The sequence below is a fragment of the Peromyscus eremicus genome, chromosome 8a (assembly GCF_949786415.1).
Source record: "Peromyscus eremicus chromosome 8a, PerEre_H2_v1, whole genome shotgun sequence".
Taxonomy (NCBI): Eukaryota; Metazoa; Chordata; class Mammalia; order Rodentia; family Cricetidae; genus Peromyscus; species Peromyscus eremicus.
Window position 1 is genome coordinate 103,893,106 of NC_081423.1, and position 27,720 is coordinate 103,920,825.

Here is a 27,720-nt window from a genome sequence, read left to right on the forward strand (position 1 = left end):
TTTTAATTCAGGTATAGTTTACACAGGATGATGTAAACCATACTAGATGATTTTTAAAACAGTTTTACTCTTGCTATATCTGTTTTATATGCACTGCTGAACCTCGTGTAACTGAAGTTTGACCACTTAGTGAGAAACATGGTCTACCACTCATTCTCTTGTCTCATCCACAGTGCAGACTGAAGAGTTAACAAGCTCTCTTTTACACTAAAAGCAAGCCTGGTTCCACATCTTTAATCAGTGGGCTTGGAGGGCCAAGGACAGCTGGCCAGCCAAAGAAAAGTGAAGGGGGGGGGTCATCAGCTATGGAGGCATAGCTCAGCCACAACTCCTTTTACCACGGGGCCTGTTAGCCTGCCAGACCTCCTCCTGGGCCCCATGGTGAGCCATGCTAGGTAAGAGCAAATAAAAACAAAGTTGAGAGCAAGCCTTCACCTCACACCATCAGGGAAACTGGTGTTTGGCTTTGGCATTGAAGAACAGGACATCTAGTGGCCCTGAAGGGCTTCCCACAAGGTACTACCAGTATACTCTGACCCCACCCTTAACACCTTAGTGGTATGCCCTATATTCCACCATTATGAGCTTTATGGAAGAGTCCTGACTCCACCAATCCTGGGTCCAATCACGCCAGTAACTTACAAGTGATCTGGGCCTGGTCACATCAGCATCTCACCTGTTCTTGGACCATCCCAGGTATTTCCAGAATTTGGTATGTCCTACTTACTCAAGGACTGAATGTGTGGCTGCATACAAGTGGTAGCGGTAGAGGAGCAGGCTGTGGTCCACCCGGAAGACGCCACCCCCTTTCCTAAGGTGCTCATAGAAGAACAACAGGTCCTCTGGTACCCCCTGAAAAAGGCAGAGGACAGTGATCACTATGCTGGGTACTGACCCAGGCTATCAGATGCTATGGAAGGGTGTTTTGCTTAGAGTCAAGTGTGGTGGCACTTGTGGCCCCAGCTATCTGGGAGGCAGAGCTCACGGGATTGCTTGAGCCCAGAAGCTAGTGCTCAAGCTGAACACCACAGCCAGACTTTGTCTCAATAAAAGAATCCACTCTTGACACTCAAGGGTAATGTAGGGTAGTTCAGGTCACACGAAAGAAATGGAGATTAGCAACTTGTTTTCTCAGCAGATAAGAAATGAACTCTAAGACAGACATGAGGATGAAGCAGAGGGTCTGAAGTCTCAGTTTTGCCTTAAATTCTACTTTGTGGGGCAGAAAAGGCCTTGGGGCAAACTATCAACAGATACAATCACAGGATAATCAATGAGCATAGAGCTGCATGGCCTTGGGAATGGAAAGCTCACCAAAACAGAGAAAAAGGGGATGGTATGCTGGCTTTTCAGGAGGCCCTAGTGAGATGCTGAACAGGGGAGAGGTTGGGTGTCAGAACACAAGGCAGGCTGAGATAAAAGGGAAGAAGAGTATCACCTGAGTACAGTCTGTTATAAGGCTGTACTTTAACATCATGGGCAGAAGGGGGCGATGTTGAACCAGGAACCAGGAAATAAGCAGAGGGACAGGGAGGTGAAAGTACACTTCTCTCAAGCAGAACAATTACTGCCATGATGAAAATTCACTTCCTCATCCACCATATCAAACATTAATGTGCTCAAGTAACAAAATTTGAGACAAGTCTCTGAACTGTATCACACACCCTTAGCAAACAGGAAGATGTGGGGGTGGAAACATTTTGGATGGAAAAATTAAGACCTACTCAAACTGGTTCCAAAATGGAGAGTAAATAATACAAAACAGATCTGAGGAAGGGCTCAGCTCAGGCTGGGGTCAGGCTCACCAGTGCAGAAATGTTGCTTGGGGATGAGAATGTTCACTGTTGCCAGGCAGGGGCTTGGAAGGACATCATGGCCAAATGGCCGGTCAGCCAACTCCCTGCAGGATACAACCCAGTCCTGGGCTCATTTTCACAGGTAGGTGAAGATACGCCCTGAGGGTCCAATAGACTCAGGGATAGAGACAGCCTAGCTAACCCTTCCTCACCACCTACAGTTTTCCACCAACAGCCATTAATCCAGGATGAGGTACTGTGGGCCCAGAGACAAAGATGCACCAGAGAAGTGGATCAGGGCATGTTCATCGAAATCCACTGCAGTTAGCAAAATTATAAATACCACAGGAATGCTGGGAAGAGTCTGAAGTAATTTCCTGAAAACCCTGGCCTTCAGGAGAATCCACAAAGAGCCCAAGTTCTACTGGGTGTTACTTACCTGTCCTCCTTCATCAAATGGGCCCACATGGGAAAACCAGGCCCGAGAGCAGAACCACGTTGGCATGATCACTGTGGGGCCGTGGGAGGTGAACACCTAAGAGCAATTAGCACCAATGTCATTAATAGAAAAGGACAGTTTGTTAGAAACAACCTACAGTCTGTTGCTCATGTGTCATTAAGAAAATGACAAAAGAATTTATGCCCCTTCTTTGTGGGAACAAGGATTCAAAGCACCCTTCAGGGACTGGCCCACAAGAGAGACAGGAGGAAATTAACTGAGGCCACTTCCAGGTCCCCACTCTCCAGCTGATGCTCACTGCTAAGCACATTAGGGAACCCTCTGCTCACACAGGAGGTGAAGCTGTGTGGGAACTGACAGTAAACACACTGTGTTAATTGCAAGAAAAGAAATCCGAAGCAGCATGGAAGGATACCAACGACAACTAGGTAATGAAGCTGAACACGGCTTCCTAGAATGGCATAAATGTCAGGATTGACTCAAGACAGAAAACCTGAGTAATTTCTAATGAGCTTGAGACTTGAGCCTTCTCAAAAAAAAAAAAAAAAAAAAAAAAAGGCCCAGGCCAGGTGGGTCTCTGGTGAATGCTGCCAAATGCTTAAAGAACCAACACTCTTCACAATCTCTTCCAAAAACAGCTGTACAGAGAAGTCTTTCTAAATCACTCTATGTAGCTAGGATCACCAGATCAAAGCCAGACAAAAAACAACACAAGAAAGCAGCACACACGTGTTCCTTATGAATAGATCCAACAAAATGCTAGTGAACTGAGTTTAGCTGTCACAGAAAAGGACCATACTCATGAGTAGGTGGTATTTACCCCAGGACAAATGCACCAGAAATGGATTGAGGACAAGAACCTAAATAGATGCTGTAGCATTTGGCAAAAGCCAGTGCTCTGCCAAGAAAAGTCTGGGCTGTCAAGCGTATCAGCTGAGATAATGTGCATAAATCACCTGGCACCAAGTCTGGTGTACCACGGTACTCGGTTGAGCTCTGTGCCTCCACTGCTTATAACTTTGGGCTTTCCATGCACTTGGAATGTACCCATGCTTTTTCATACACTGCTCTGCCTTCTTAGTAGTGAACTCCTATGCATCCTTTAAAACTCCTGACCAACATGTTTTTAGTTAAAAGGCACTTCACTGGGACCCCTCCCTAGAGCTTTCATCACACTGACATGGGGTGCCCAGAGTGCACCTCCTGGTAGGAAGATTTCAATATGCTTGCATTCACCTGATTACAAATGGTCTGGGTCCAGCCTCAGCTGAACCCAGGACAAACGTCTCTATCAGAAAGGCAAAAGAGCAGCCAAATCTTGTTGGATGTGGTAACACACACCTATATAAGCACTGGTGAGGTAACATAGCATGCCAATGAATACACACACATGAATGAATAAATAATAAAAAGAAAAAAATTTAATTAGGTTTAATGGATAAAGGTTCTTGCCACCAAGCCTGATAGCTTGAGCCCAATCTCTGGAAACTGACATGGTAGGAGAAAACAGTCTCTCTCAAGTGGTCCTCTGACCTCCACATGATGGAAGGAGATTCTCACATAGAGGATCAATCGATTGATCAATCAATGTTTAAACAATTTTAAAACCACACTTGTAATCTCAACACTCAGGAGGCTACAGCTGGAAGATCAGGAGTTCAAGGTCAGCCTGGGCTACATGAGACTCTAGCTCAGAAAAATAAAACACAGCAGTGAGGAAGACTGAAGAATCTCTAACCCAGGTCTGCCCCAATGGGGAAAAAGGCCACAGTCCTTGAAAGCCCTGACCTCTGTGTCATCTGCTTCAGGAGTCTGCCCTGATTAGTGGTCCCCTTTCTCTGCTACAGTAGCAGGAGGACTCTCCAGTGGTGAGTGTCTAGGAGTGTCTTAGGCATGATGGCCACCTCAAGACCACCACACTCAAACAGATCTCTACAGTTTTAGTGTCCATTTGAGTGGTGAAGGTCAGCTACATGTCTAGGTTCCAGGCTATAGTGGCTGAGCAGGCCTATTATCAGTGGTGACTACCACACCACATCCCAGGGTACAGAGAACCCAAGGTCCTAGGCTTTTAGGAACTTCACACTGAGAAAAGGACATCAAAGGGACCCTTCCTCCCTAAAGTCTGGTTCAGTCCCTACTGGAGTGACAACCTCCCTCCAAAGAAATGGCTGTCAAAAAGAAATGAGGTGTTCTCTCTCTCTCTCTCCTCTTTTTTTCTCCCTCTCTTTTTTGTTTGAGACAAAGACATCAATTTCTATCTGTCCCAATAAAAGGAAAAGAGTTAAATTTGTTTTTATAAGGTTGTCTGCAGGCTGCTTCAATGGGGAGTCAGAGACAGACGGCTCAGGCAGTGGGGGAGGCACAGGGGATAGGGCAGACACTGACATCTGGGCAATATAGGAGGAGCCAAGGAAGAGCAATCAACAGGTTCTGAGTAAGTGGGCAGCTCCAGTGACTCTAGCCCTTCAGGCAGGTGCTAACCTAAGAACTTGTTTCTGCTTAGGGTTAAGTTTGGTTTCCTACAAGACAGCACTTGCAAGGCTTCCATGATTTAGAAACTTGCAGTCATTGGTTTTATCATCGTTTAAATGGCTATTTATTTATTCTTGGACTAATCCTATGTTTTTACCTGTCAAGATGTAAAATGTAATATGTTCAGTGGTCAGTGAGCTGGGTCCCCAAACAGGGATGCAACTGGGCAGCAGGTGATTCTGAGTACACATATCTCCCTTTTCCTATGACCCCAACAAGATATAAAATAACCCTGCCTGATCATTCCCCTCTTACAACTACAACAAGCTCACATGAGCAAAAAAAGCTTGAGAGGACCAGAGGCCTTGGCCAATTGATCACTGACTCGGGGTCATGGTTTCCCTCAGGAGACAGGAGATGTTGTTAAGCTTAGGACTCATTACAAGAAATCCAGAGCTGCCTTAGAAGAAAAGCAACCTTTGGCAGTTTCAGGGATGCTATAATTTTCAGGGATGCTAGAAATCCAGGGCATAAAACAAGTCACCTCTGCTGGTGAGCAAGGGATGGGTGTCAGGCATCTGGTCACTTCATACCTTCTCCTCTACCTCTGCTGGGGGCACAGGGACAGTAGTGGAGAGATACAGGCCAGGCTTGCTGGTATTCTTAGTGTAGAGGGCTCTCCACTTTCCCCAGTTCCCAAGGATGACATCAGGGTATCTGGCCTGGGCACTTCAGGATCTCACTGAGGTGACAATAAGAGATAAAAACAAGGCTCCTTCCTCACAGGGAAATGAGAAGAAGAAAGATGCCCTGCAGGGCACAAGAGAGTTGTAGCACCTTCTTCAGGGTCCTGAAACACCTGGACCAGCTCTGCTGAAAAGGGATGACAATAACCAGGAAGGGATTCCAACATTCCCTAGCATGGGCAGATCTTTACAAGATGAGGTGACCAGAAGTTTGTAACATACGTGTGTGTGTGTACATACACACATACCCATACACACACACACACACACACACACATACACACACACACACACACACACATGCACTACACACAGAAACACACTATGCAAATTAAGAAGCCTCTGCACCAAAGGCTACAATCAGCCTGAAAAGACAACCCTCGGGGTGGAAGACAGACCTAAATGTTAACAAGGCTTCTACCAATCAACAATGAAAACCTAATTAAAATGGGCAATAGATGTGATGAGGCATTTCTCCACAGAAGGTACAGTGAGCTCAACGCATATGTGAACAGCTGCTCAGCTTTTCTTGACACCAGAGAAATGTGCTTGTGAGATGCATCTTTGCTCCCAACAGGAATTTGCTATCAACACCCACCAGCCTAGCCCAATCAGATGCTATGGACATATGATAAGGCAATGGAGAAATCAGGGGCTCCCTTATACTCACCACTGATGGTACAGCTGCTGTGAAAAATAGTTTGGCAGTTCCTCAAAAAAATTGAAAATAGAATTACCGTATGATCTGGCAATTCCTCTTGTGGGTGCACACCCGAGAACTGAAAGTGGGCTTGGAACAAATGTCTGTAAACTTAGAAGATGAAGGCAAACATGGATAAGCATGTTGCCCAAGCAAATCACCAGGTCTGACTCCCCCAAAGGAAGAGGTTCTGACAGTTGCTGAAACATGGATAACCCTGTAGACATGATGCCAGGTGAAGCAGCAAGTAACAGACTTGTGTGGCTCCATTTATGAGGCCCTAGAGTTGTTCAACTCCTAGAGACAGGGAGGCTATTACCAGGCCTGGGATGGGGGTGAGGTCAATACTCAGTGAGAACAGTCTCAGTTTGGGAAGACAGAAAGTTCTGGAGGTGGTGATGGCCACATAATCATACAAATATGCTTAATGCCACTGACCTGTGCAAAAAGAAAAAGTACTCAAATGGTGAAATCCAGGTGTACTTTACAATAAAAAACAATTGTTAAGTAAATCTGCTGTTGTACCAGCTGCCTACAGTGAGGCTTGTGTCTTATGACCACTTCCAGGAGGTTTTAGACACTCATGTAGCGTTGGTAATAAGAAGGTGCTTGGATGGCTGGGCGGTGGTGGCGCACGCCTTTAATCCCAGCACTCGGGAGGCAGAGGCAGGCGGATCTCTGTGAGTTCAAGGCCAGCCTGGTCTCCAAAGCGAGTTCCAGGAAAGGCGCAAAGCTACACAGAGAAACCCTGTCTTGAAAAAAAAAAAAAAAAAAAAAAAAAAAAAGAAGGTGCTTGGAGATCACATCAAGCTACCCAGCTGATTCCACACAGAGTACATAATGAGTCTGAAAGCAGTTCACCTGGAGTCTTGACTGGTAGAAGTAATGTTTGGTAAAGATAAAGAACACATTCCACATGTTAAGTGTATGATGCACAGCCTGTTAAACATAAATTGGTGGGACCCTAAAGGTACCCTGAGATCTTGATATTCTGGTATCTTTATTACCAACATGTTGTATCCAAGATAACCATAATCTTGGCTAACCATCTCCACAAACTCCTGGTACAAAATTCAAAGAATCTTGCTCAGGAAGCTGAAACCCAGTGTTTTTGTTCTCCCACTTCAGTCCATGAAGTTTCCACCCAGCAACCTCCCACTGAGGTCTGTGATGCTGTCACCCAGCAGTATTCTGTTGAGTACTTGAGGCCCCAGCGCACAGTGTCCCATCACCAATTTTGAGGTTCAGACTCAGAAGTTTCCAGAGATTGTCCTTGAGACGGGGATCCAGAGTTCTCTAGTGGAGGACCATGAGACTAGAACATAGCAGTCTTTGGACCTAGTCTAGAATGCCAAAATCATCCAGTTACCAGGTTATGAAAGAAATCTCTGACCCAGGTATAATGACCTTGGTGGCACACACCTAAAATCCCAGCACCTGGAGGCAGAGGCAAGAGGACCTGAAGCTCCAGGCTAGCCTGCGCTGAATAGCGAATCTAGGTCTGTACTTCTGCCTACTTTTTTGTTTTAAGTGGAAGTCTCTAGAAATCTTACTCTTTCCTCATGGTTCTATGTTTGCTTTAGAAGTTGAGGGAAGCATGGTGTAGTGTGTTTCTGTTTTGTCCTTGTATTACATTGTCTGCAAACATGAACTGAAAATGTTCCAATAAAAACTGTATTTCAGAAAACAAAAACCATTGTTAAAAATGCTGAAGGCAGAGGCACTCACCTAATACAGCCCATGAACCGTTCCCAGGAGAACTGGCTCTGCCAGCTGTGCTCTCCAGGAGCAGAGTGGACTGGTTTTATTCAGAATGGCTGGTGATATTGGCTGTTAGACAAACTATAAGGGCTACAGGTTGGATAAATAGGCTGATAGTTTCAATGATAATAAGTACAGTGTAGCGGAGCAGGCTACCTTGCAGAGCCCCAAGCAGAGCTCCATCTTTGGGGGCTCACTTGCCTATGGTACACTACCTCAGATATGCTACCCTGGTTTTCTTTCTGTTGCTGTGATAAAACATTCTGATGAAGGGCAACTTGGGGAGCGAAGAGCGTATTTGGCTTACACTTCTAGGCCATAAGCAATCACTGAGGGAGGTTAAGGCAAGAGCTTAAAGCAAAAATCACGAGGAACACTGCTTACTGGCTTGATCTGATCTTTTCTAAGCCCACTTATGTAGGGACGCACTGTCCACAGTGGGCTGGTCCCTCCTACCTCAATTAGCAGTCAAGAAAATGCCTCACTGACATAGCCACAGGCCAATATGATCAAGGAAATTCTTCAGTTGAGGGTCCTTTTCCCCAAGTAACTCTAGATTTGTGTTAAGCAGGATAGATGTAGAGGTCTCTGTAGCCCTCCTTTACCAGTAGGTGCTGGGCCAGGTGGAGCTCTGCCTACAGGGAACTTGATAACACAGGTCTTGAGACTCCCTCATCCCTGGGAAAGGCTTAAACTTAAGTTTCCAAGTCTATGGAATGGATCAACAGTACTTGCTCCTCCTGTGGACCAAGCTGTGGTAAAACAAGAGAAAGGAGGTGTGTATGTGTGTCTGTGTGTGTGTGTGTGGGGGGTAACACTCAGCACTCTGTGCTCCTGAATCCCTTGAGGAGGACTGGTTAAGAATCCTGTGACATACTGTAGCTCTTCTACTCAGTACTGCTCCCACCCAGTGAAATGCAGGAAAGAAGATGGAGGCCATTAGTGGTTAGTTGGGTGTGCCTTCAACAGAGGACTTCCAAGGATTATCACTAACTCCTGAAATATCTTTGTCATAGCTGTAAGAAGCCTGGATGAGCAAAAGGTCATTGAAATCACAGTGAGTGAGTAGACATCCTGTTTCCAGGGTTAGAAGCCTAGCTGAGCTAACGAGGCCCCACACAGCACCCTATCGGTAGTAACAGGTTGCCAAGATATCTGAGGCTGTACTTTTCTTTGAGATGATCACCAAACTATGGCCACAACATAACCTCAGATACACAGCAGTGGCCTGTGGCCAGTGTTATTTACATGTACCAAACTACAGAACCCTCTTAAGGCCCATCAGATACAGACATGGAAACTAAGGAAGGATTTGAATGTTTGTGCTACCTCCTGACACAAAAGGGCAGAAGCAGGGCCCACACACAGCAAAGATCTGCAGAAATGAACCACAGCCATGGCACTCAAATATGAGGTGACACATCTCTCAGAGAGCTGCAGCCTAGTAGAGCCGAAGAGAAGTGGGAACATCTGGCCTCTGGAAGGAGAACAGTCCTCCACAGTATCTAGGACAACCCTTATGGTTCAGAAGGCCCCACCTATAGTCAGAACCCATAGATAAGCAACCTTGCTCTAACTAGGTTCAGATTCATTTTTTTCCAGCCAGTCTTTTTTGTTTTTTCACCTGTCCTCATGCCTTAGCTCTGTAACCTGTCATTTCTGGCTTAGTCAAGGGTTGAAGGTGCATGGGGCTGTGTGACAGTGCTGAGGACAGAATCCAAGGCCTTGCACATAGTTGGCAAACGCTCTGCCGAAGCTACATCCTCATTGTAGGTTTGAGGTTTTTGGTTTTTTTTTTTTAAGACATGCTGTGACAGCAGAACTATGTTGGATGGCTCTACCCCATCATAATCCCTTAGTACCACAGGCCCCACAGCTGGGCAGAGAAATGCCCAATAGACATCTGATCCCTCCCTTCTGCAGCTCTTGGCTGCTCTGAGCCTCATATTACAGTGGGACATTTGGAGTGCGAGCTCTGTAAGCTTAGACACACAGACAAGAGGGATAGTATGGGCCAACCCATGAGTCAGTCACTCAGGTGATTCACTAGCTACACCAAAACCAGGCAATGTGGTAAGTCTCCACCACTTTAAAAGGCCTCCACTTAGCATCTCTGCTATGGATATGGCAGCATATAGTCTGGTTCAGCATCTTCCAGCAGCTCCCAGGAGTCAGCTTTAGCATGTGAGTAAGAGAGCTATGAGGCCCTGAAGCCTCTGATCACCAATACTTAGCAGCTTACTGCAAGCATCATCCCCCTAAAATTGTGCTCTGTATGTACCTTTTCTTTGGCCATCAGGGGACAAGAATCTCATGCTGGTATTTGGAAATTATCAGAAAGCAAAAATTGAGCTACTATTTTCAACTTTTGTTTGCTAAAACATCCCAAATTATTTTCTGGCTAGTGTACTTCATAGTTGGACACCTGGGAGCCTCTATCCAACACAACAAACATAAACAACAATCTTATGGCATTCAAATTGTCTATAATATAACCATGTGTCAACAAACCTAAGAATATCCAAAAAAGCTACTTGCCCTTCTAGCAACAGCTAGAAGCTAAAAATTTAAGACTCTTTATAACAGCATCATAATACAAAATACTTGAGATGAATTTAAGAAAGTGTGTATGACTTATGACTGAAAACTATATAACAATTCTAATAATTAAGGAACATCTAACCAAATTCTATGAATTGGCCTCTTAATCAATGCCATCTAAGAATCTCATATTTTGTGGAAATTCTAAATTTAAGATAATTTAAAAATTAGCTAAAATATTTCTACAAAAGTGGAAAAAACACTTATACAATGTGATGAAAACTTACTGTAAATCTGTACCAGACACTGAAGGAAGGACAGATGTGCACAGCAAATCTTCAAGTGGACCCACATGCACATGTCCACCTTATTTTCAACACAAGTGTCATGGTGAAGCAAAGAAGGGATTCCAAGTGCTAGAACTGGATATCCACATAGAAGAAAATGAACCTCAGCCCTTACCTCCAGCCACGTACAGACTCAGCAGACAGTGAATGATAGGACTGAACGTAAAATATGTAGTAAAATGTTTGCAAGTTGGGCAGAGTGTTTCAAAATAGGATATAAACTCACAAACTGAAAGTGGATTTCATCAAAATTAAAAATCTTAGCCTTTGAAAGTTAAAAAAATGAAGTGTAGACCTTGATTTTCACAGGCCTAATACCAGGTACTCTCTCCATGTCCTCCTCTGACAGCTGTTGCATCTGGTAATTTCCAACAATGGCCAGAAGAAATGCCAAGGGAGGCAAGGGTGAAGAGTGGCACAACAAAGGCTTCCTAGGCATCTGTGGCCCACGTCATCTGATGCCGAGGCTGTTAGCGTTCCGGCACCTGTACTGGCTGTCTTTAGGGTCCTGACAGGACATGTCCTCAGCTGCAGCCAGTAAGAACACCTGTGTGCATTTGCTGTTTTCCTTATAAAAGGTAGGCTTTGCCCACCTCCCATCTCTTTCTCTTCCTTTGCTCTTGTCCCCAGGGACCAGTCACTGCTCCCTTCTCTGCCCCTTTTCTCCTCTCCCCTCTATAAAACTCTCACATGGGCCCTGTTGTATGGTGTGACTCCTTTCTGCCGTTTTTAAAACACTACAGAGGTGGCACACACTCCCACAGCACAGGCCACACACTCAGCCTGACTACTACTAGCCTGGGAGGCCAGTCAACTCACTGGCCAATCAGCTTCCTGCACAGTAGCTCAATCAGGAGGGTCCTTCTTGGAGAGGCAGAAAGGCAAACAGAGAATAAAGCAAGGTAGTCTATGAGAAAAGGACAAGACCTGGATAGAGACTGAAAAGAAGTAAGATGGGACAGAAGTAAGGAGTTGATGAACATGGAACACAAGACCTTCCAAGAAAGGCAACAGGAGAGGGGAAGTACATGAGGGAGGTGCCACTCAGGGAACTGTGGGCCTGGAGGCCGTGAGCAATTTCTGTCAGAAGCAGCACTGGGTGAACTGTGGGCAGCAAAGTAGCCCTGACTACTACATCTGTAGGCAGTGTGCAGGGCCTGCCTAGACACAGCAGCTGAGACTTCTAATCACCAGATAGTGATACCAGCCATAGTCAGAGCTCAGAAACTCTTGGATATTTTAACTGGAAAAGGCTAGCACCAGGTACAAAGTCCCGATCCCAAACTGGCTGTGTGTAGACAGGGCCAGACCCCACTGTTCCAGGGAGAAAGGCAGAGGAAGGCATGAGGAAAGATATCCAGCCCAGGCCCTGCCTCTCTGCGGACTCCACTAATAGAGGCCATTTATTCACAAAACTGACCTACAGCAACAAACTTTTATGCCACTAAACTTTGGAGTGGTTTGTTATGCAGTGGTGACAACTATGGGTGTTGTCAGTGACATGTGGTGGAAATGCTACTCTAGGAGAGAGAGTGAATCCAGGGATTCTGTCCTCTCTGGGAAGAACAGACAAGGGGCAGGCTGTCCAGGCTTCATATACCCAGGGAGCAAGGATGCAAAGACAGTCCAGATTTCCTGGTGTCCACAACCAGCAGCCTAGGGGTTAAAGACCTTCATTTTATATTTCTGGCCTTCCTGTTTTGGATAGTTCTGTGGTGAAACTTCAGTTCTGTGGGTGAAATACCACCTACATCACTCTGTCAAGTCAGGTATGCTGATGGTAAACCTGCATGTGGATCTCTTTACCAGGGGCATGGCACCTGTGAATGCTATTCAACCAGACTAAGGAGTCTCTCCCAAGGGTTTGGGAAGCACCTGGTTTCTAAGGGTCCTTCTCACCACACTCAGATACAAAGAAACCCCTCTCAAAGGTTGTGGCTGGCAAACAAGCTGCCATGTTTTAGTGCTTTGTGGATACCTTGTATCCCATGATGTCGTTATACATATGAACACCATGCCAATATGCTCAGGTCCAAGGACAGGGACATTGTACCACTGAGGTCAACATAAGCATAGGAAAATATTTCCAAAGAACTGGCTTTGCCCAGCTGATGAAGTTACCACACATGGGTGGCTTAGTTCAGTTTTTTTTTTTTTTTTTTAGTTTTTTGAGACAGGGTTTCTCTGTGTAGCTTTGCGCCTTTCCTGGGACTCACTTGGTAGTCCAGGCTGGCCTCGAACTCACAGACATCCGCCTACCTCTGCCTCCCAAGTGCTGGGATTAAAGGCGTGCACCACCATAGTTCAGATTTTTAAACTTAACTCCTGTCCATTTATCTTATATGGACAAGACCAGATTGCCATATTTCCTGGCTTACAAAAAAAAAAAACCAGTCTCAAAATTTATTAAACTAATGACGAATAAAAAGGTTCTGGCAGTTCAAATGAGAAATGAGAGGGTCTGGCTTACCTGTGGTAGATATGTACCACTGGATGAGGTGCTGTCCCAGTGGCATAGGACCTGTGGTGGGGGTAGGGCCCTGCTCAGACCCTACAGCTGATACAGAACTATTTGCTTTACTCCAGAATGGGGTCAGCTAGGCAGCCCCCATTGCTTGAAGGCTGGATGGGTTGGCCACCTCCACTAGTTTCTTGCCTAGTAAATAGCTGGTGTCAGCTTTGGGCCATAAGCTGATCCCTGGCATCTCTATCTAGGACCATGGTCTCAGGACACATGAATGTACAGCTTCAGTCTCCACCTGTAAATGTACAGATTCCTGAGGGCCTTGGTGCTATCCCACCTCATCCAGACCCTCTGAAAATGCTAAGGATTATATCTCTGTCCCTGAGACAGGTGCAAAAGAGGAACATAAACATTTCATTACAGAGAACCATTTCAGACCACATATCACTGCAAGGGCAGATCACACACAGTTGTCCCTCAGGGCTGCTGCTTCCCAGATACGTCTTAAAGTGTCATTCTGTCTCCTATTTTATCAGTATCCTCCACACACATCCAAGAACAAAGATGCTTCATAGAACAGGAGAAAGTATTTCACTGTCAGTAGAAGAACAGAATGGCCAGCCATTGTGGAAAGCAGTGAATTCCTCAAAAGCACCCAGAATTAGCATCTCACCCAGCAATATCATTCCTATGTTATAAACCCAGAACTGAACAGACTCAGAGAATGCATACCAGCCACTCACAACAGCGTCATTCCCAATCACCAAAAGGTAAAGAGGACCTGCTGTTACCAAAACATCATGCAGAGAGAACACACATGATGGGCTGTTTTCCAGCTTTAAAACGGAATAAGGCTCTTTACTTTCTACAATGTGTATAAACTCTGAAAACACTGTATTTAGTGAAATAAGACAAGTTCAAAATTTCAAAGAGTTTTTTAAAGAAATAGTTTCATTTATTGTTGCCAAGCAACTTATACTAAGTTACAGACAATCCTATTGTGCCTTTAATAGCCAGTGACCACATAAGAAGCACAAGAACTGCAGGGCAGATCAGAAATGCTGAGTTGCCAGCCTCTCTTAGGCAGCCTCAGCCAACACATAAGCAGCACATCCTTGGCTGCCCACTTTACAAGCTGACCGAGGTAGGAACACCAGGAGTATGCAAACACACAGCAGAGAACCTCACAGAACTATCCACGGAGAGCAAGCATTGAGAGTGAAGACTTAAGGTGCCAAATCTCAGCTCCTGGAGGAAAACTAGGGGAGTAGGTAAGAAATAAGGGGGAAACCATCCAGGTGTGTTTAGGCTCAAACTGAAGAAAGTTCATGTGTAGGGACCTTAGTATATCCCACAGGGCCCAGGCTGAGAAGAGGAGTCTCCAGATTGATGTTGGAGGTCAAGTCAGTAAAGTGCAGTTGAGAGGCTTTAGGCCTACACTATCTGCTCACATGAGGCTAGGTAACCGTGTTCTTGAAGATACTCACTATACTGATGCTCAAGAAGCTAAGTCAAGGACAACAGAGCAGCCATAAGGCAAGTGCTCCAAACAGGGTAAGGCCCCACAGACTTGCAAGGAAGTACATCTAACCCAGCTCTAGAAATTACATTTGGGTATTGTCTGAGTTCGAAAAAATGAACAGGCAGAGTGAAGAGTCTGCACAGGTAAGAGAAAGGAAGGGGGATAAATAGGGAAGCCATAAATAGGAAGGGGACATGTAAGAATTCTGTAAAAAGTGTGAACAGGCAGGAACATAACAAGAGAGAAGGGTGTGAAGAGCCAGGAGGGGCATGGGCAGTTAAGAGAAAAGGCCATGGACAGGTCAGAGGGATTTTAGACAGGCAAGAGGAGTATAAAAAAGTAGGAGAGGAATAGACAGGTAGAATGCGGGCCACACACATGGAGCAAGGAAGGGAGACAGGTAAGAGGGTAGTAGAGAGTAGGAGTGAGGGGGGTCAGCAGCAGAAAGGGAAGGGTGAAGACTGTGAGGGTATCACATAGGTAAGACTACGGAGTACAGGGAATGGAGAGGAGAGCTTTGGTGACACTGATGGCCACACTAATGATTCCTCCCTTTCCTGTTTTCTTTTATCATCTCCTTCATGCCAGGCTACCCCCTCTTTACGAGAAATCAGATAATCCATTTTCTTAAACTGTCAGTGTAGAGTTCACAGGCAAGGCCTCACTTTCTCTGACACTGCTCTAAAGTCCGAGTCTGAAGTTTGCTCTTAGGTTTTTCCCATCAACACTTGGCCAAACACATTTTATGGCATAAAAACTTAAAAACGAATGAGTGCCTTGGGATGTATATTCAACTAAGTAAAACAAATATCAAAAACCATAAGCCACAACTGTCCTGGGTAAAGTCTCTTTTTCTGTTGTAACACAAAGAACATGAGGAAGGTAGGTGCTACCCAACTGGAATAAATGCCTCTCTATGTCTTAGCTGTCTATCTTCTTCGCTCCATGTCCATGGTCCTCATTCTACCTGTTCACAAGAGTCTCAGCCGATGGCGGGTCAACAAGAGGCTTCAGTGGCCTCTCGTGTCTACAGACAATAGGGTCCTGGGTCACCAGAACCTACAACATAGGAACCATATACAATGCCTTCTAAATCAGCTGTAATTTTTCCTTTATTTAATTTTGTTACAGATCTTAAAATGAATGGATTACTGAGTGGTCAGCCATGAAAAGACTTAGGCCTAATGGTAAAACCCTCAAATTTACAAACAATAAAACTGAGTTCTAGGAAGCTCTTTAGGGTGTCTGTTAGAACTGAAGACTCAGGTTCTGCCAGCAATGACAAAAAAATATAGGAACAGCTATTGTACCAGGAGTGTTAGAACCCCAGACAGAGAAGGGTACAGGGCATAATCACAGTAACTTTATATATATTGAAGCATCTGGACCCTTAAAAAAGAGTAGACCTTTCTCCAGTGATATATAAAGTAATGGCATATGAGGGCTGGGCATGGTGTCATGCCTTAGTAGCCACAATGTGCTTAGGAAGCCTGGGACCATCCTTGACATGACCTTGTTCTCTGTACATTTGTATATTTAATATTTCTCAACTTTAGAAAAAGAATTTTTAGAGAAGGCATGCTCTGTAAGCAGGAGATAAACAAGAGTCTGTAATGGTCTTCCCAGTTGGCACTCCAGCACCTCCTAACACACTACATTTATCTCAATAATTAAGAGTTTGTAAGAAGAGCAGGCACGGTGGGACTGGTAAGGGCCATATAAAAAAACCCCAACACATAGCAGACAGTCAGACCCTCCCTTCTATGAAGATTAACTCTGAGCCTAGAGGATGTCACTCAATGGGAAAGGGATAAGCAGAGGTCCCGAGCAGTCACCACTTATGCCATACTCATGTCTGAAGCATTTACTCCTGGAGTCCCTGGGTCCAGTCTGGGAGTTGCATGTGACCCAAGAGAAAGAGCCCGTATGTGTTGTTGCCATACCCTAAAGCTTTTGTCACATAAGCCATTCCAAGGTCTTGACCAGCTAGGATCCTAAGAGGTAGACAGGCATCCATGCTATACTCTTGTAAACCAGGTTCAAGGTCTGTACTTCCTCCCATATTCTTGGAAGAACCAGGGAGGCCTATCACAAATAGCTTGGGCTTTCAGAAAATAGCAGGTGGTCCTACTACTCTTCCACTGCCACAGAAGTATCCAAAAGGACCTATCCATTCATGGCTGGCCTTAGGAAGCACAAGTGTTGGCCTTCAAAGGCTCCTGGGAAGTACCCGGATCTCTCCAGTTCACCTTAGCACTAAACATCAGCTGAGCAACTCATTTTCAAAAGTCTGACCAACTGAGGCCTTGAGAAACAGCTGGGCAGACCTCTCTGGACAGGTCAGCCCTAGAGTTACCACAGTCTTAATTTACAAAGGAAGCATGGGCTTTATGGCCCTAAATATTCACCTTATCCCCACAAACACAATTGTGTTGTCTTTTTATTTCCTAGAACTCTAGTCTTGGGACTGAGTTCCTTCTGTCTCCTGGGGTCTGCTTTATAGCTCTTCAGGACATGGACCTGTCACCTGAATCTTATACACTTCTCCATGTTAACTAGCCCAATTTTATGGGGTATCCCCCAGTAAAATTCTGGTAAATGTTTTATGATTATTTGAATACTTCTTAGAAAAGGTCCAATATACATTCATACACAATCAACATAGTCAACACTGACAAGCACAGAATTCTACATTCAGTAGTTCCTATGATGGGTGTGGTGGTGCACACCTTTAAGTTCAGCACTCAGGAGGCAGAGGTAGGTGGATCTCTGTGAGTTTGAGGCCAGCCTGGTCTATGTGGCAAGTACCAGGCAACCAGGGCTACATAATGAGACCTGTCTTGAAAAAACAAATTTATTCAATATTTTTTATAAAGATTTTGAAGCTTAAACCTGGAAGATTAGGGCATTCTACAGTTAGAAAAGCCTAGTCACCTGGGAAGGACGAGACAGGACCTTGAGTGGCGAATAAGTGAAGAGTGGGATTCAGTTAACATGCTTTTTCCTTTAACTTTTCCTAATATTCAAATTTCTTTATTTTTAACAGTTAAGATTATTTTATATTACTTTTTCTAGTTACTGCACAAAATAATGATTTTTATAACTATTTTCACATGTACGTATTATTGCACTTTGCTCACACTCACCCCACTACCTTTTCTTGGCTCTCCTCTCCCCCAATTTGTTTATGAATATCCAAGCTTATTTAAAATGACATCATTCCTGAAATCTCTGCACTCAGGAGGCTGAGGCAGAAGGATGTTGAGTTGGAGGCTAGCCTTGGCTACATAGTGAGATCTTACCTCAAAAATAACAATAATGATGATAATAATAGTAATAATAAAAATAAAATTTTCAAAATAAAATTTTAAAACATAGTTTTCCATATACACAAAACCTAACTTCCTAGGGAGAGATTCTGAACTCATACTGGGCGTTCACTATATTGAATGAAAGTTGCTTTCTCAGAAGACGCAAAACAATGATCCACGTCTCAAGCCATCTTGATGTACTGAGTGCACAATGGTTCTGTTGGTACGGTGCTACCTTCCTGCTCTCACAGGCACAGTTACAGGGGACAGTCACAGACTGCCCAATGTCTGTTTTGTGCACATTCAAAAATTCACTTAGTGTACACCTTTCTATTCACAGTATGCAACCCTGTGACAGCAACATGAAGCCAGGGCTCTGTGGCAGATGCTGGGCCTTGACTGCCTCTGTACAAGGTGACAAGACAGTCTCTGCCTGCCTGAGGGGAATAGACAGGGGACCCCACAGAGGAAAACCATAATCATTAACTCCATGATGCCCACAAATCCTCATTCAATAGAATTGATGAGATCTAAGTTAGTGATCTATGATCTAAGTTAGTGAGCCTATGTCTGGTCTCACACCAGCATACCAGTATTACAGCCATCCTCTATCGACTTCTATATCCACTATTCATGCAGAACCACAGCCACCCTTTATCCACTGTCATGGCCACTCTCTGTCCACTGCTAAAGCAATTGTGTATTTGATTCTGGGGCCACTGTGGCTGCCAATGTTCTGTATATCTACCTGGGACATGATAAAAAAAAAAAAAAACACCGCATAGAGACTAAAATGCTTTCTTTGGTACCTGACCCATGAAAGATCAAAACAACATGGGTATGCCTCAACTAGACACTATCTAGTTAATAATGTGTAGATGACTGAAGATACAAAGATCACACCCTGACAGAATGTGTCAAGAAGTTGGACGTGGTCCCAGGGGACTCTAACCTGAAGCAGTTGAGCCTATAAAAGGTCAAACACCCAGTGGTTGTCACCTGTGTCAATAGCTGATCAGACGTCAACTGGTTGATCCAACGTGTGTACCGCTCTGTAGAGTCTGGGGGTTCTCTCTTCACTTGGCATCCTATGATCTGTGAAAAACAACAACAAGCAGATTTTAAGGTTCTGTAAGTAACTGTGAAATCCATGGATTGGGGGCTGATTTAGACAAAAATCCCTGGCATCAAGAGGCAGAGAGAACAGAATGTCACGCCTACATGGGGCAGTCCTAGGAAATGTCTTAATAGTGAAAAGCTAATACTGCCCTCAGGTAGCCCTAAACATCATTCCCCCTTGCATGCAATCAGATGAAGATGAGCCAAACATGAGCTCCCAACACCTGAATATTTCCAACAACTCACTTTGTGAACTATTGATAACTTTGAAAAATTATCACCAGTCACTGGGAACATTCTGGGCTCAGCCTTAAGAAAATAGCACCACGAATAAAGATGGCTTGAAATTACAAGCTCATGTACTTCAAGGCAGCCTCCTTCCATCCAGATTCTTCTCTTTTCAAGGCAGCATCCTAATCCCACATTTCCTTTCCAGAGAAAAGATGGCATTGTGTGGTGGTTTGAATAATGGTTCCCAAAGGCTCACAGGTCTGAATGCTTGGTAATCAGGGAGTGGCACTACTTGGGAGGGATTAGAAGGTGTAGCTAGAGTTTTCCTGCCTGACCCACAGTCAGGGCAAATCTCTCTCACCTGCCAGTCCTGCAGCCACTCAGATCCAACCAAGTAAACGCAGAGATTTATATTGCTTACAAACTGTATGGCCGTGGCAGGCTTCTTGATAACTGTTCTTACAGCTTAAATTAATCCATTTCTATAAATCTATACCTTGCCACGTGGCTTGTGGCTTACCGGCATCTTCACATGCTGTTTGTCATCGTGGCAGCTGGCAGTGTCTCTCTGACTCAGCCTTCCACTTCCCAGTTTTATTCTCCTCCTTGTCCCGCCTATACTTCCTCCTGCCTGACTACTGGCCAATCAGTGTTTTATTTACCAACCAATCAGAGGAACACATTTGCCATACAGAACATCCCACAGCAAGAAGGTATGACCTTCTTGGAGGAAATATGTCACTGGAGGTAGGCTTTGGGGTTTCAAAAGCTCAAGCCAGGTCCAGTGTCTCTCTCTTCCTGCTGCCCATGGATCCTGATGTAGAACTCTCAGCTACTTCTCCAGCACCATGTCTGCCTATATGCTGCCATGTTCCCTTGCCATGATAATAACGGATGACACCTCTGAAACTGTAAGCAAGCCCCAATTAAATGCTTTTTTTTTTTATAGGAGTTGCCTTGGTCATGGTGTCTCTTCACAGCAATAGAACACTGACTAAGATAGCATGTCCCATTTCAGAACATAGCTCTACTTCAGAATATGTCCTATTGCTTCAAAAGCATGACTTCTTTTCAGAATATGGCTCCTGTCTTAATTAAGGCTTTTATTGCTGTGAAGAGACATCATGACCACGGTAACTCCTATAAACGAAAACATTTCATGGAGTAAGCTCCCTTACAGTTTCAGAGGTTCAGTCCATTATTATCATGATGGGCAACATGGTGGCATGCAGGCAGATGTGGTGCTGGCTACATATTGGCTTGCAGCCAACAGCAAGTCACACTGAGGGAAGCTTGAGCAAGAGACTTCAAAACATAGTGACACATTTCCTTCAACAAGGCCACACCTCCTAATAGTGCCACTAGTTTTGGGGGCCATTTTATCCAAACCACCACAGCTCCAACCTCCTCAGAAAACGGTCCTATATCAGAATGGCACCCCTACCCCAGAACACATCCCAATCCTTTCAGAACATGTCACACTTCCTCAGAACACTGTCCCATCTCATAAAACATTCTCTTAGAATATGTCTCCATCATTTCAGAATAGGGTACCACCTGAGAAAAAAATCTCCACTTCAGAAAACATCCCTATAGCCTCAAAACACATCCCCATTTTAGAACATGTTCCTGTTCCCTTAGAGCATGGTCTCATCTCAAAATACATTGCTACCTCCTCAAAACACAGCCCCATGTCAGAACTTGTTTCCATGTCTTTTGGCTGAAGCTCACGGCATCTCAGTAGGATCTATCTCTGGGGAGTCTTTGAACAGTCCTAGTATTAGCTGGGTGAGATCCAGACTCTACTAGAACGGCAAAAAGGAGGTGGTGGAAGTGCAGTATCTATTGGCCTAGGTAAGCTGATTGTATGTATGCAAATGAGGCACAGAACAAGGACTAATCAGGAGGGAGCTGCCAAACCCAGGAAGCAAGAGCAAAAGCTCTCCAAAACCTTGAGAGGGTTATCAACCTGGTTCACAGTTCTGGTCCTTCTCTACTCCCACCCTTGACATTACAGCCATGTTACAGTGGAAAGAAAAAAAGAGAAATGGAGGAAGAAATGTGAAGACCATTCCCAACTGTTTTCCCATGGGTGCTGGTTGTGACTGAGGTCAGGCAAAGCAGTCCATTGTGCCTGTGGAGTTAGTACCTCGGGGAGCTGTGGGCTGTCAAATGGTAGCCAATTGCTATCAGCTCCAATTGTCCCTGGGAGCCATTTATCACCATTTATCATGGCTGAGCAAAAGCAGCCTGTTGCTGACATCAGAAACTGAAGGTGAAACTGAAACTCTATTACCATCTCATAACCTGTCTCTATCGCCTCAGAACATGGCCTCATCTCGCATCCATTCACACTTCAGAACCTGTTCCCATCTCAGAACACATCCATTCCCACCTCAGAATGTGTCCCCACCTCAGAAAGTACCCCCATCCCAGAATGTCCCCTACCTCAGAACATGGTCATCAACATTCACGCCAATATCACCTGGTGTGGTACCACATGAACTTCCTGACCTGTGACACCTTCTCTGCTCTGGGTCATGGCTGTGCTGCTTCCTGACCTCAAGCATGACTTTCTCTCTTTCAGCTTCTTCCTTCTACTTAGGCACTAGCCTTGGCCCCTGGCACCACAATCTGGATGAACTACCTATGCTTTCTGCTGAAAATGTACTAACATCAGGCCTAAACACTTCCCAGATGAGATGCTCAAAGTTCCAGAGAGAGACTGGTCCCTATGTAGATCTTGGAGGCTGTGTTCAGATACCAGCTTTATGGCAAAGGATTGGTGATTATGGGTATATGGGTGGGGCAGGTCATAGCAAGAGGAGTAGAGTGTTTTTCTTGTGTCTGGCCAGGAGAGGGTATCAGTCCTGTCTATAGGAAGCAGAGAATACTTCCTAGTGGGGCCCCTTCAGAGGACATTGTACTTTTGACATCAGTGTCAATTTCCCCTGGGCTGCTGGTTGAAAGCAAATTACTTATTATTCTCTCTTTCATCTTTCCTCTCCTCTGTCTTCTCTTCATTTTCTTTTTATTTATTTTCTTTAATAGGGTCTTCCTATGTAGACCAGGCTGGCCTTAAACTCTGTCGGCCTCGGCTCTTGACTACTTGGATTACAGGTATGCACCACCATGCCCAGTTTGCTCCCCTCTCTCAGAGAAGACTCTGATGTGAGGTCACCATTGTCTTTGCATGATCCCCAGGGCTGCTTCTGGAAGCTTACAGGACTACGAAGCCCAGTCTTCCTCTGTAAAATCATTTCTGAACCTCATCTGAAATGCCTCAGAAGTACCATGTGAAGCCTGTGGCTGTCATGGGAAGGTGCCATGGCATCCAGTGTAGCCTAAACTACAATACACAGCAGCCTGAGACATCCTGTCTCTATACGACTCTGTAATCCCGCAAGGACCAAGGACACTGTCTGAAATAGTTTCCAGCTGCTCCAGTGTTCATTTCAAATTAAATTGCTCTGACTTCCGTATCTTGAACTGTGGGCCTCATACTTTCTGACCCTAGCCTGGGTTTGGGGCTCACTGGGCTAGTGTCTTTGTGCTCTTGGCTGATACGGTTCTCCAAGACTTCCTCAGATAAATCCCACAGAAAAGCCACTGCACAACAGACCCAGAAATCCACTGACACTGTGCTTCCTCTGATCAGCTGCTTTTCCTCTCCTCACTGGGGTCACTTCTTGAACTGTAGCTCACACTGAGAAAACTGCCATCATAATCTGGGAAGTGTTCCTGCCTCACATGCACTGAACTCAGGATAAAGCTCCTGTGTTGTGTGGAGGACAAGGGTTAGTGTGGTGGTTTGAATGAAAATGGCTTTAATACGTTCAGGCATTTGAATATTTGGCCTCCAGTTGGTGGCACTATTTGGGGAGATTTAGGAGGTGTGGACTTGCTGGAAGAATGTCACTGGGGGTGGGCTTTGAGGGTTCACAATCTTTGCTTCATGCTTGCATTTGAAAATGTGATCCCTCAGATTCCTGCTCCAGATGCCACCCTGCTATACCTCCCCATCATGATCCCTCTAGAACCATAAGCCAAAATCAGCTCTTTCTGTCCTAAGTTGCCTTGGTCAGGGTCACAGCAACAGAAAAGTAACTAATACATTTGGTGATGGTGTGCTTGGGGTTGAAGTTCGTGCCTCACACAATGACAAGAATCAGTGAAACCGTAGTTGAGTTGAGCTCTTCCATTACTGGGTAGACAAAGGTTAGAAATTCTACTTAGGGGCAAAGCTCCCACCATATTGTATGCTCAGGAGTAAATGAGATTTTACCCAGAAGTGAAGCTCCTGCTTTACTAGGTGATAAATGGTGAGACTGTATCTAAAGTGAAGTAAAGCTTTCACTTTACTGAGTAGACAAGGGTTGGTGAGGCTCCTTGGGATAAAGTTCCTACCTTACCAAGAGGATGAAGGTCAGTGAGACTCTACTTAAGGATGACCTCTCACCTCATAAGCAGTCAATAACAACATATAGCTGGGGGGGGGGATATGGAATATTCCATTACACTGTGTGAATATATGTCACTGTGATTGGTTTAATTAAGAAGCTGACTGGCTTATAGCTAGGCAGGATAAGGTTAGGTGGGAGAACCAGACTAAGAGAAAGCTGAGAAAAAGGAGGAGGAGGAGTCTGAGGAGTCATCAGGAGATAGAGAGGAAGCAGGAGATGAACTTGCCATACTAAAAAAAGGTATCGCCATGTGGAGAGCATAGATAAGAAATATGGGTTATTTTAAAATTTAAGAGCTAATTAGTAACAAGCCTGAGCTATCAGTCGAGCATTTATAATTAATAAGTCTCTGTGTGGTTATTTGGTAATTGTCAAGTGGGAAAGAAAAGTCCACCTACAGGGGGAGCTCCTGCCTCACAGGTTAAATGAGGGTCAGTGGGACTACAGTTGTGGGGAAGCTCCTGTCTCATTTAGTAGGTAAGAGCTCAAAGACATAGGAAATGCTAGCTCTGCCGTCTTTGAAACTACTTCCTGAACTATGAGATGATGAGAAAGCTTACCCTGTAGAGACAGACCCTGGGAGAGGAAGGCTGATGGCTCCTCAACTCGTTTATATTGGACCTTCTGACTGATGTTCTTGTGCCTATTTCTAATACTGAGCTTGGTTTTTGGAGCCCACAGGATACCCCTGACACTGACAGCAGATAGTCACACATCCTATACACAAGGATTCCAAAAAGAACTATTAGCCATCTAGTATTTATTTGTACAGAGGCCACTCACCACCACGCTTGTCTGTAGTGGGCCACACAAGTGGGATGATGTTATTTTCCTGACTTCACCCTTGGTATTCCTGAAGCTATGCTTACCACCACTCTTTTCTTCTGCTCAGGAATCCAGTGGGAAGGCCCCTTGTGACCATCTGAGGATCCTGCAGGGCCAACATGAAGCTTCCCACACTGTTCTATCAGCTCCAGAACTGTTTAGGCTACAAAGGTTCAGGAGACTGATGATAGGAATTAAAAAAATAATAATAATAAATTACATTTAGAGCTGCTAATAATGCCTAAAATATAAAATTCAATAATTCTGCAGTGATTCAAACAATGGAACACATTATAACAGCTGCCATCATGGGTCTTCCCTTCCTAAGTAAGTGGTTTTCTTGTAAATGGCCTAAAAGAAGTAACAACAGGGTAGGAACATACTGCCAACATTCATTTCATTCCTTCTGAACAAAGTAAGCATAATAATCAACATAGCCACCAACCAGCAACTACAGATTAAGACTTTGTAAGCCATGATTTTTAAACCCAGAATCACAGTAACTGTTTCTTCTCAGGCCAATTTTGTGTTACAGAGCCAATCTGTCCTGACATACTGAGTCACCAGACACTAAGGTTGGGAGGAAAATGCAGCACAAGGTTCTCTACTGAATGCTGGACAGAGAGTATCTAAGAATTCAATAACGCTGAACAAGAAAAGTCATAATCTAGAACTTTAAGCAGGATATAAAAATGCAAATCAAGGCTGATTTAACTATAAGAAAATTGACAGTTTCATTTTTTAAAATCCCTGAACACCTCTAAATATCACAGTTCATTTCAATGAATGGCACAAAAACTGCAGAATTAAGTCCATTAATGCAGCCAATCTGTTTAGTTTTAATTTTGGGTAGAAATGAAAGAAAACATCTGACAAGAATATGGCTCTCTAAAATGTCAATACTTGTTACAAAATTCTTTATATGTTTCCAGTGTATATAATATTAAAATAATTGGAAACTCCCATTTCTGAATAAAACATATGGCATCTTACATGAGAACCTGAACCCCAGCCACAGACCTGTTTTCTGCTGGGGCAGAGACAGGCTCCTGTGCCTTGATTTCAGAGTGGCATGATTGTTGGGACAGTGAAGTACAGAGGAACATGTCCTGCAGAGTCAGAGGCAGCAAGTAGTCTCAATTCAGAGCAGCGTGATTCTGATGCTGTCTTTGTCCGTTATTCTCTGACTTCTAAAACTAACATTATCTCACTGTCAGCCACTGGAGAGGAACTTCTGTAAATCCTAGCCTTTATGTTTCCTTTATATAGACAGCACAAAAATCTACCTAGGAGGACTTACTCCTAACAAACAGCCCACACCAGAAAACAGTCCATTTCTCCATATGATGAGGATGCCTGACAACAGCTTTGGAGGCTGGGGTAGCACCCTGAACTGTTGGGTGAGATCCAGGGATTCCCATCCTGGGGAGCCAAAGGACACCACGGCCTGGTGTAAATGGAATTACCATAGGCTCCATGACAGCACGTGTTGTCAGATACTGCTGGCTATCTTCCAACATCTTTCCCAATTAGAAAGGGGGAATATAGAATATTCTATGCCTTTGAACTTTAAAAAAGCAACTTCTAGAGTCTGTGGTCACTGAACACTACGATTTGTGGTTCCTTAGCTCTGTTAATTCATGACCCTTTCAGGACACAATGAATGTTACAGTTCTTCATTTCTCTCACTGAAACATGCCTCACAGAAGTCCTGCAGACACTCTGGGGCCCTGAGTCCCCAGAACCTTTTGTAATCACGGTGAAGACAGCTCACTGATCCCCTCTTCTCCTAGGAGGATAGTGTATATTCTGTCTGTATTTTCATCTATTCTCACATACTAACACACACTACTGCCTACGTGGGCAGAGTAGCTTGTGTCCCTGCCCTAAAACTCTATACTAGAAGTGGTTCTGAGATCTCCCACGGCAAAGCTCAGCATCTACCCTATATGCAGACAGAAGTGGCTAAAGGGTCAGAAGCAGCATCAAGGGTAGGTTGGGTAGGATGGGCTTGGAAAGACAAGGTGAAGCAGGCAGACTGAGTAATAGGAACTGATCTGGGCACATACCCTACCTGGAACAACCCTCACCCCCCAAGAGTCACAGAGCTACCACAGGGATATAAAGGTACTATCCTGCCCAGGGACCTCTCAAGGGCAATCAAGGCATTTCCTCTTGTCTTACAGGTATACTCCACCGCATTAGCAATACCAGCTCAGGGTATATAGGTCTTCAGCCTCTGACTTGAAATAAGATAGGGAACTCCCTACTCCCGGAAAGGCAGGCCTGAGGTCTGTGTCTATATACCCAAGTGCCAGTGACTAGTCCTCAGGATCAAAGGGAAAGGAAGGTGAGAAATAAGTAAAAGGTGCCAATTTAGTAAAAGCAGACACTATGTGAGCTACATTCAGAGTCCACAGAATAATGCTTGTTAGAGGATAACCAGTTGCCCTGATAACAAGAGGTTGAACTGAATGCCTAAAAGCATCACTCGAGAAGGTTGTTTTATGAGCTTTCCCCTCTGAATGGACCAGTGTAATATGGAAATAAAGGCTGGTGTAGTCCAACTTGACTTCATATGGAGTCAAACTCCCTGTTAGGAAGCAACAGCCTGTCCCAAGCAAGTGGCTACATGGTAAAGGAATAGAAAGAGACAGAAAGGGGGAGAGGAAAAAGGAAAGAAATCTTTCTGTTTCAAAGTGACAAGTGCTTCCCAAAATGATAACAGGATAGAAAGACAGTGAACAGTAAGGAGCCCTTCACCCAGGAAAGAGTTTGCTTGAAGTCTTTTTCTAGCTGGGAGTCAAGAATTCCAGTATAATTAATAAAAATCTGCCGTGGAAGTTAACTACAAAGGGACAATTTGCTTTTATACAGAGATATTTCAAGTAAGAGTGTTAAAACACCAGCAAACCATGCTTAAGGCTAAGCATGTATGACCCTGTTGCATTTGGCCTGC

At 44.6% G+C, this 27,720-nt stretch overlaps 1 protein-coding gene across 3 annotated transcripts in view; it reads right to left on the bottom strand.

Moving 5' to 3' along the window:
• The window catches only part of B3gntl1 (UDP-GlcNAc:betaGal beta-1,3-N-acetylglucosaminyltransferase like 1), a 62,853-nt gene that overhangs the window by 10,641 nt on the left and 24,492 nt on the right, over positions 1-27,720 (bottom strand). For all 3 annotated transcript variants that reach the window (XM_059272347.1, XM_059272346.1, XM_059272348.1), the window contains 3 exons: positions 19,123-19,218; positions 2,236-2,331; positions 728-852 (listed from right to left, as the gene is read on the bottom strand). In XM_059272347.1, coding sequence (XP_059128330.1) covers positions 728-852; positions 2,236-2,331; positions 19,123-19,218 — 317 coding nt within the window. The remainder of the gene's footprint in view (positions 1-727; positions 853-2,235; positions 2,332-19,122; positions 19,219-27,720) is intronic.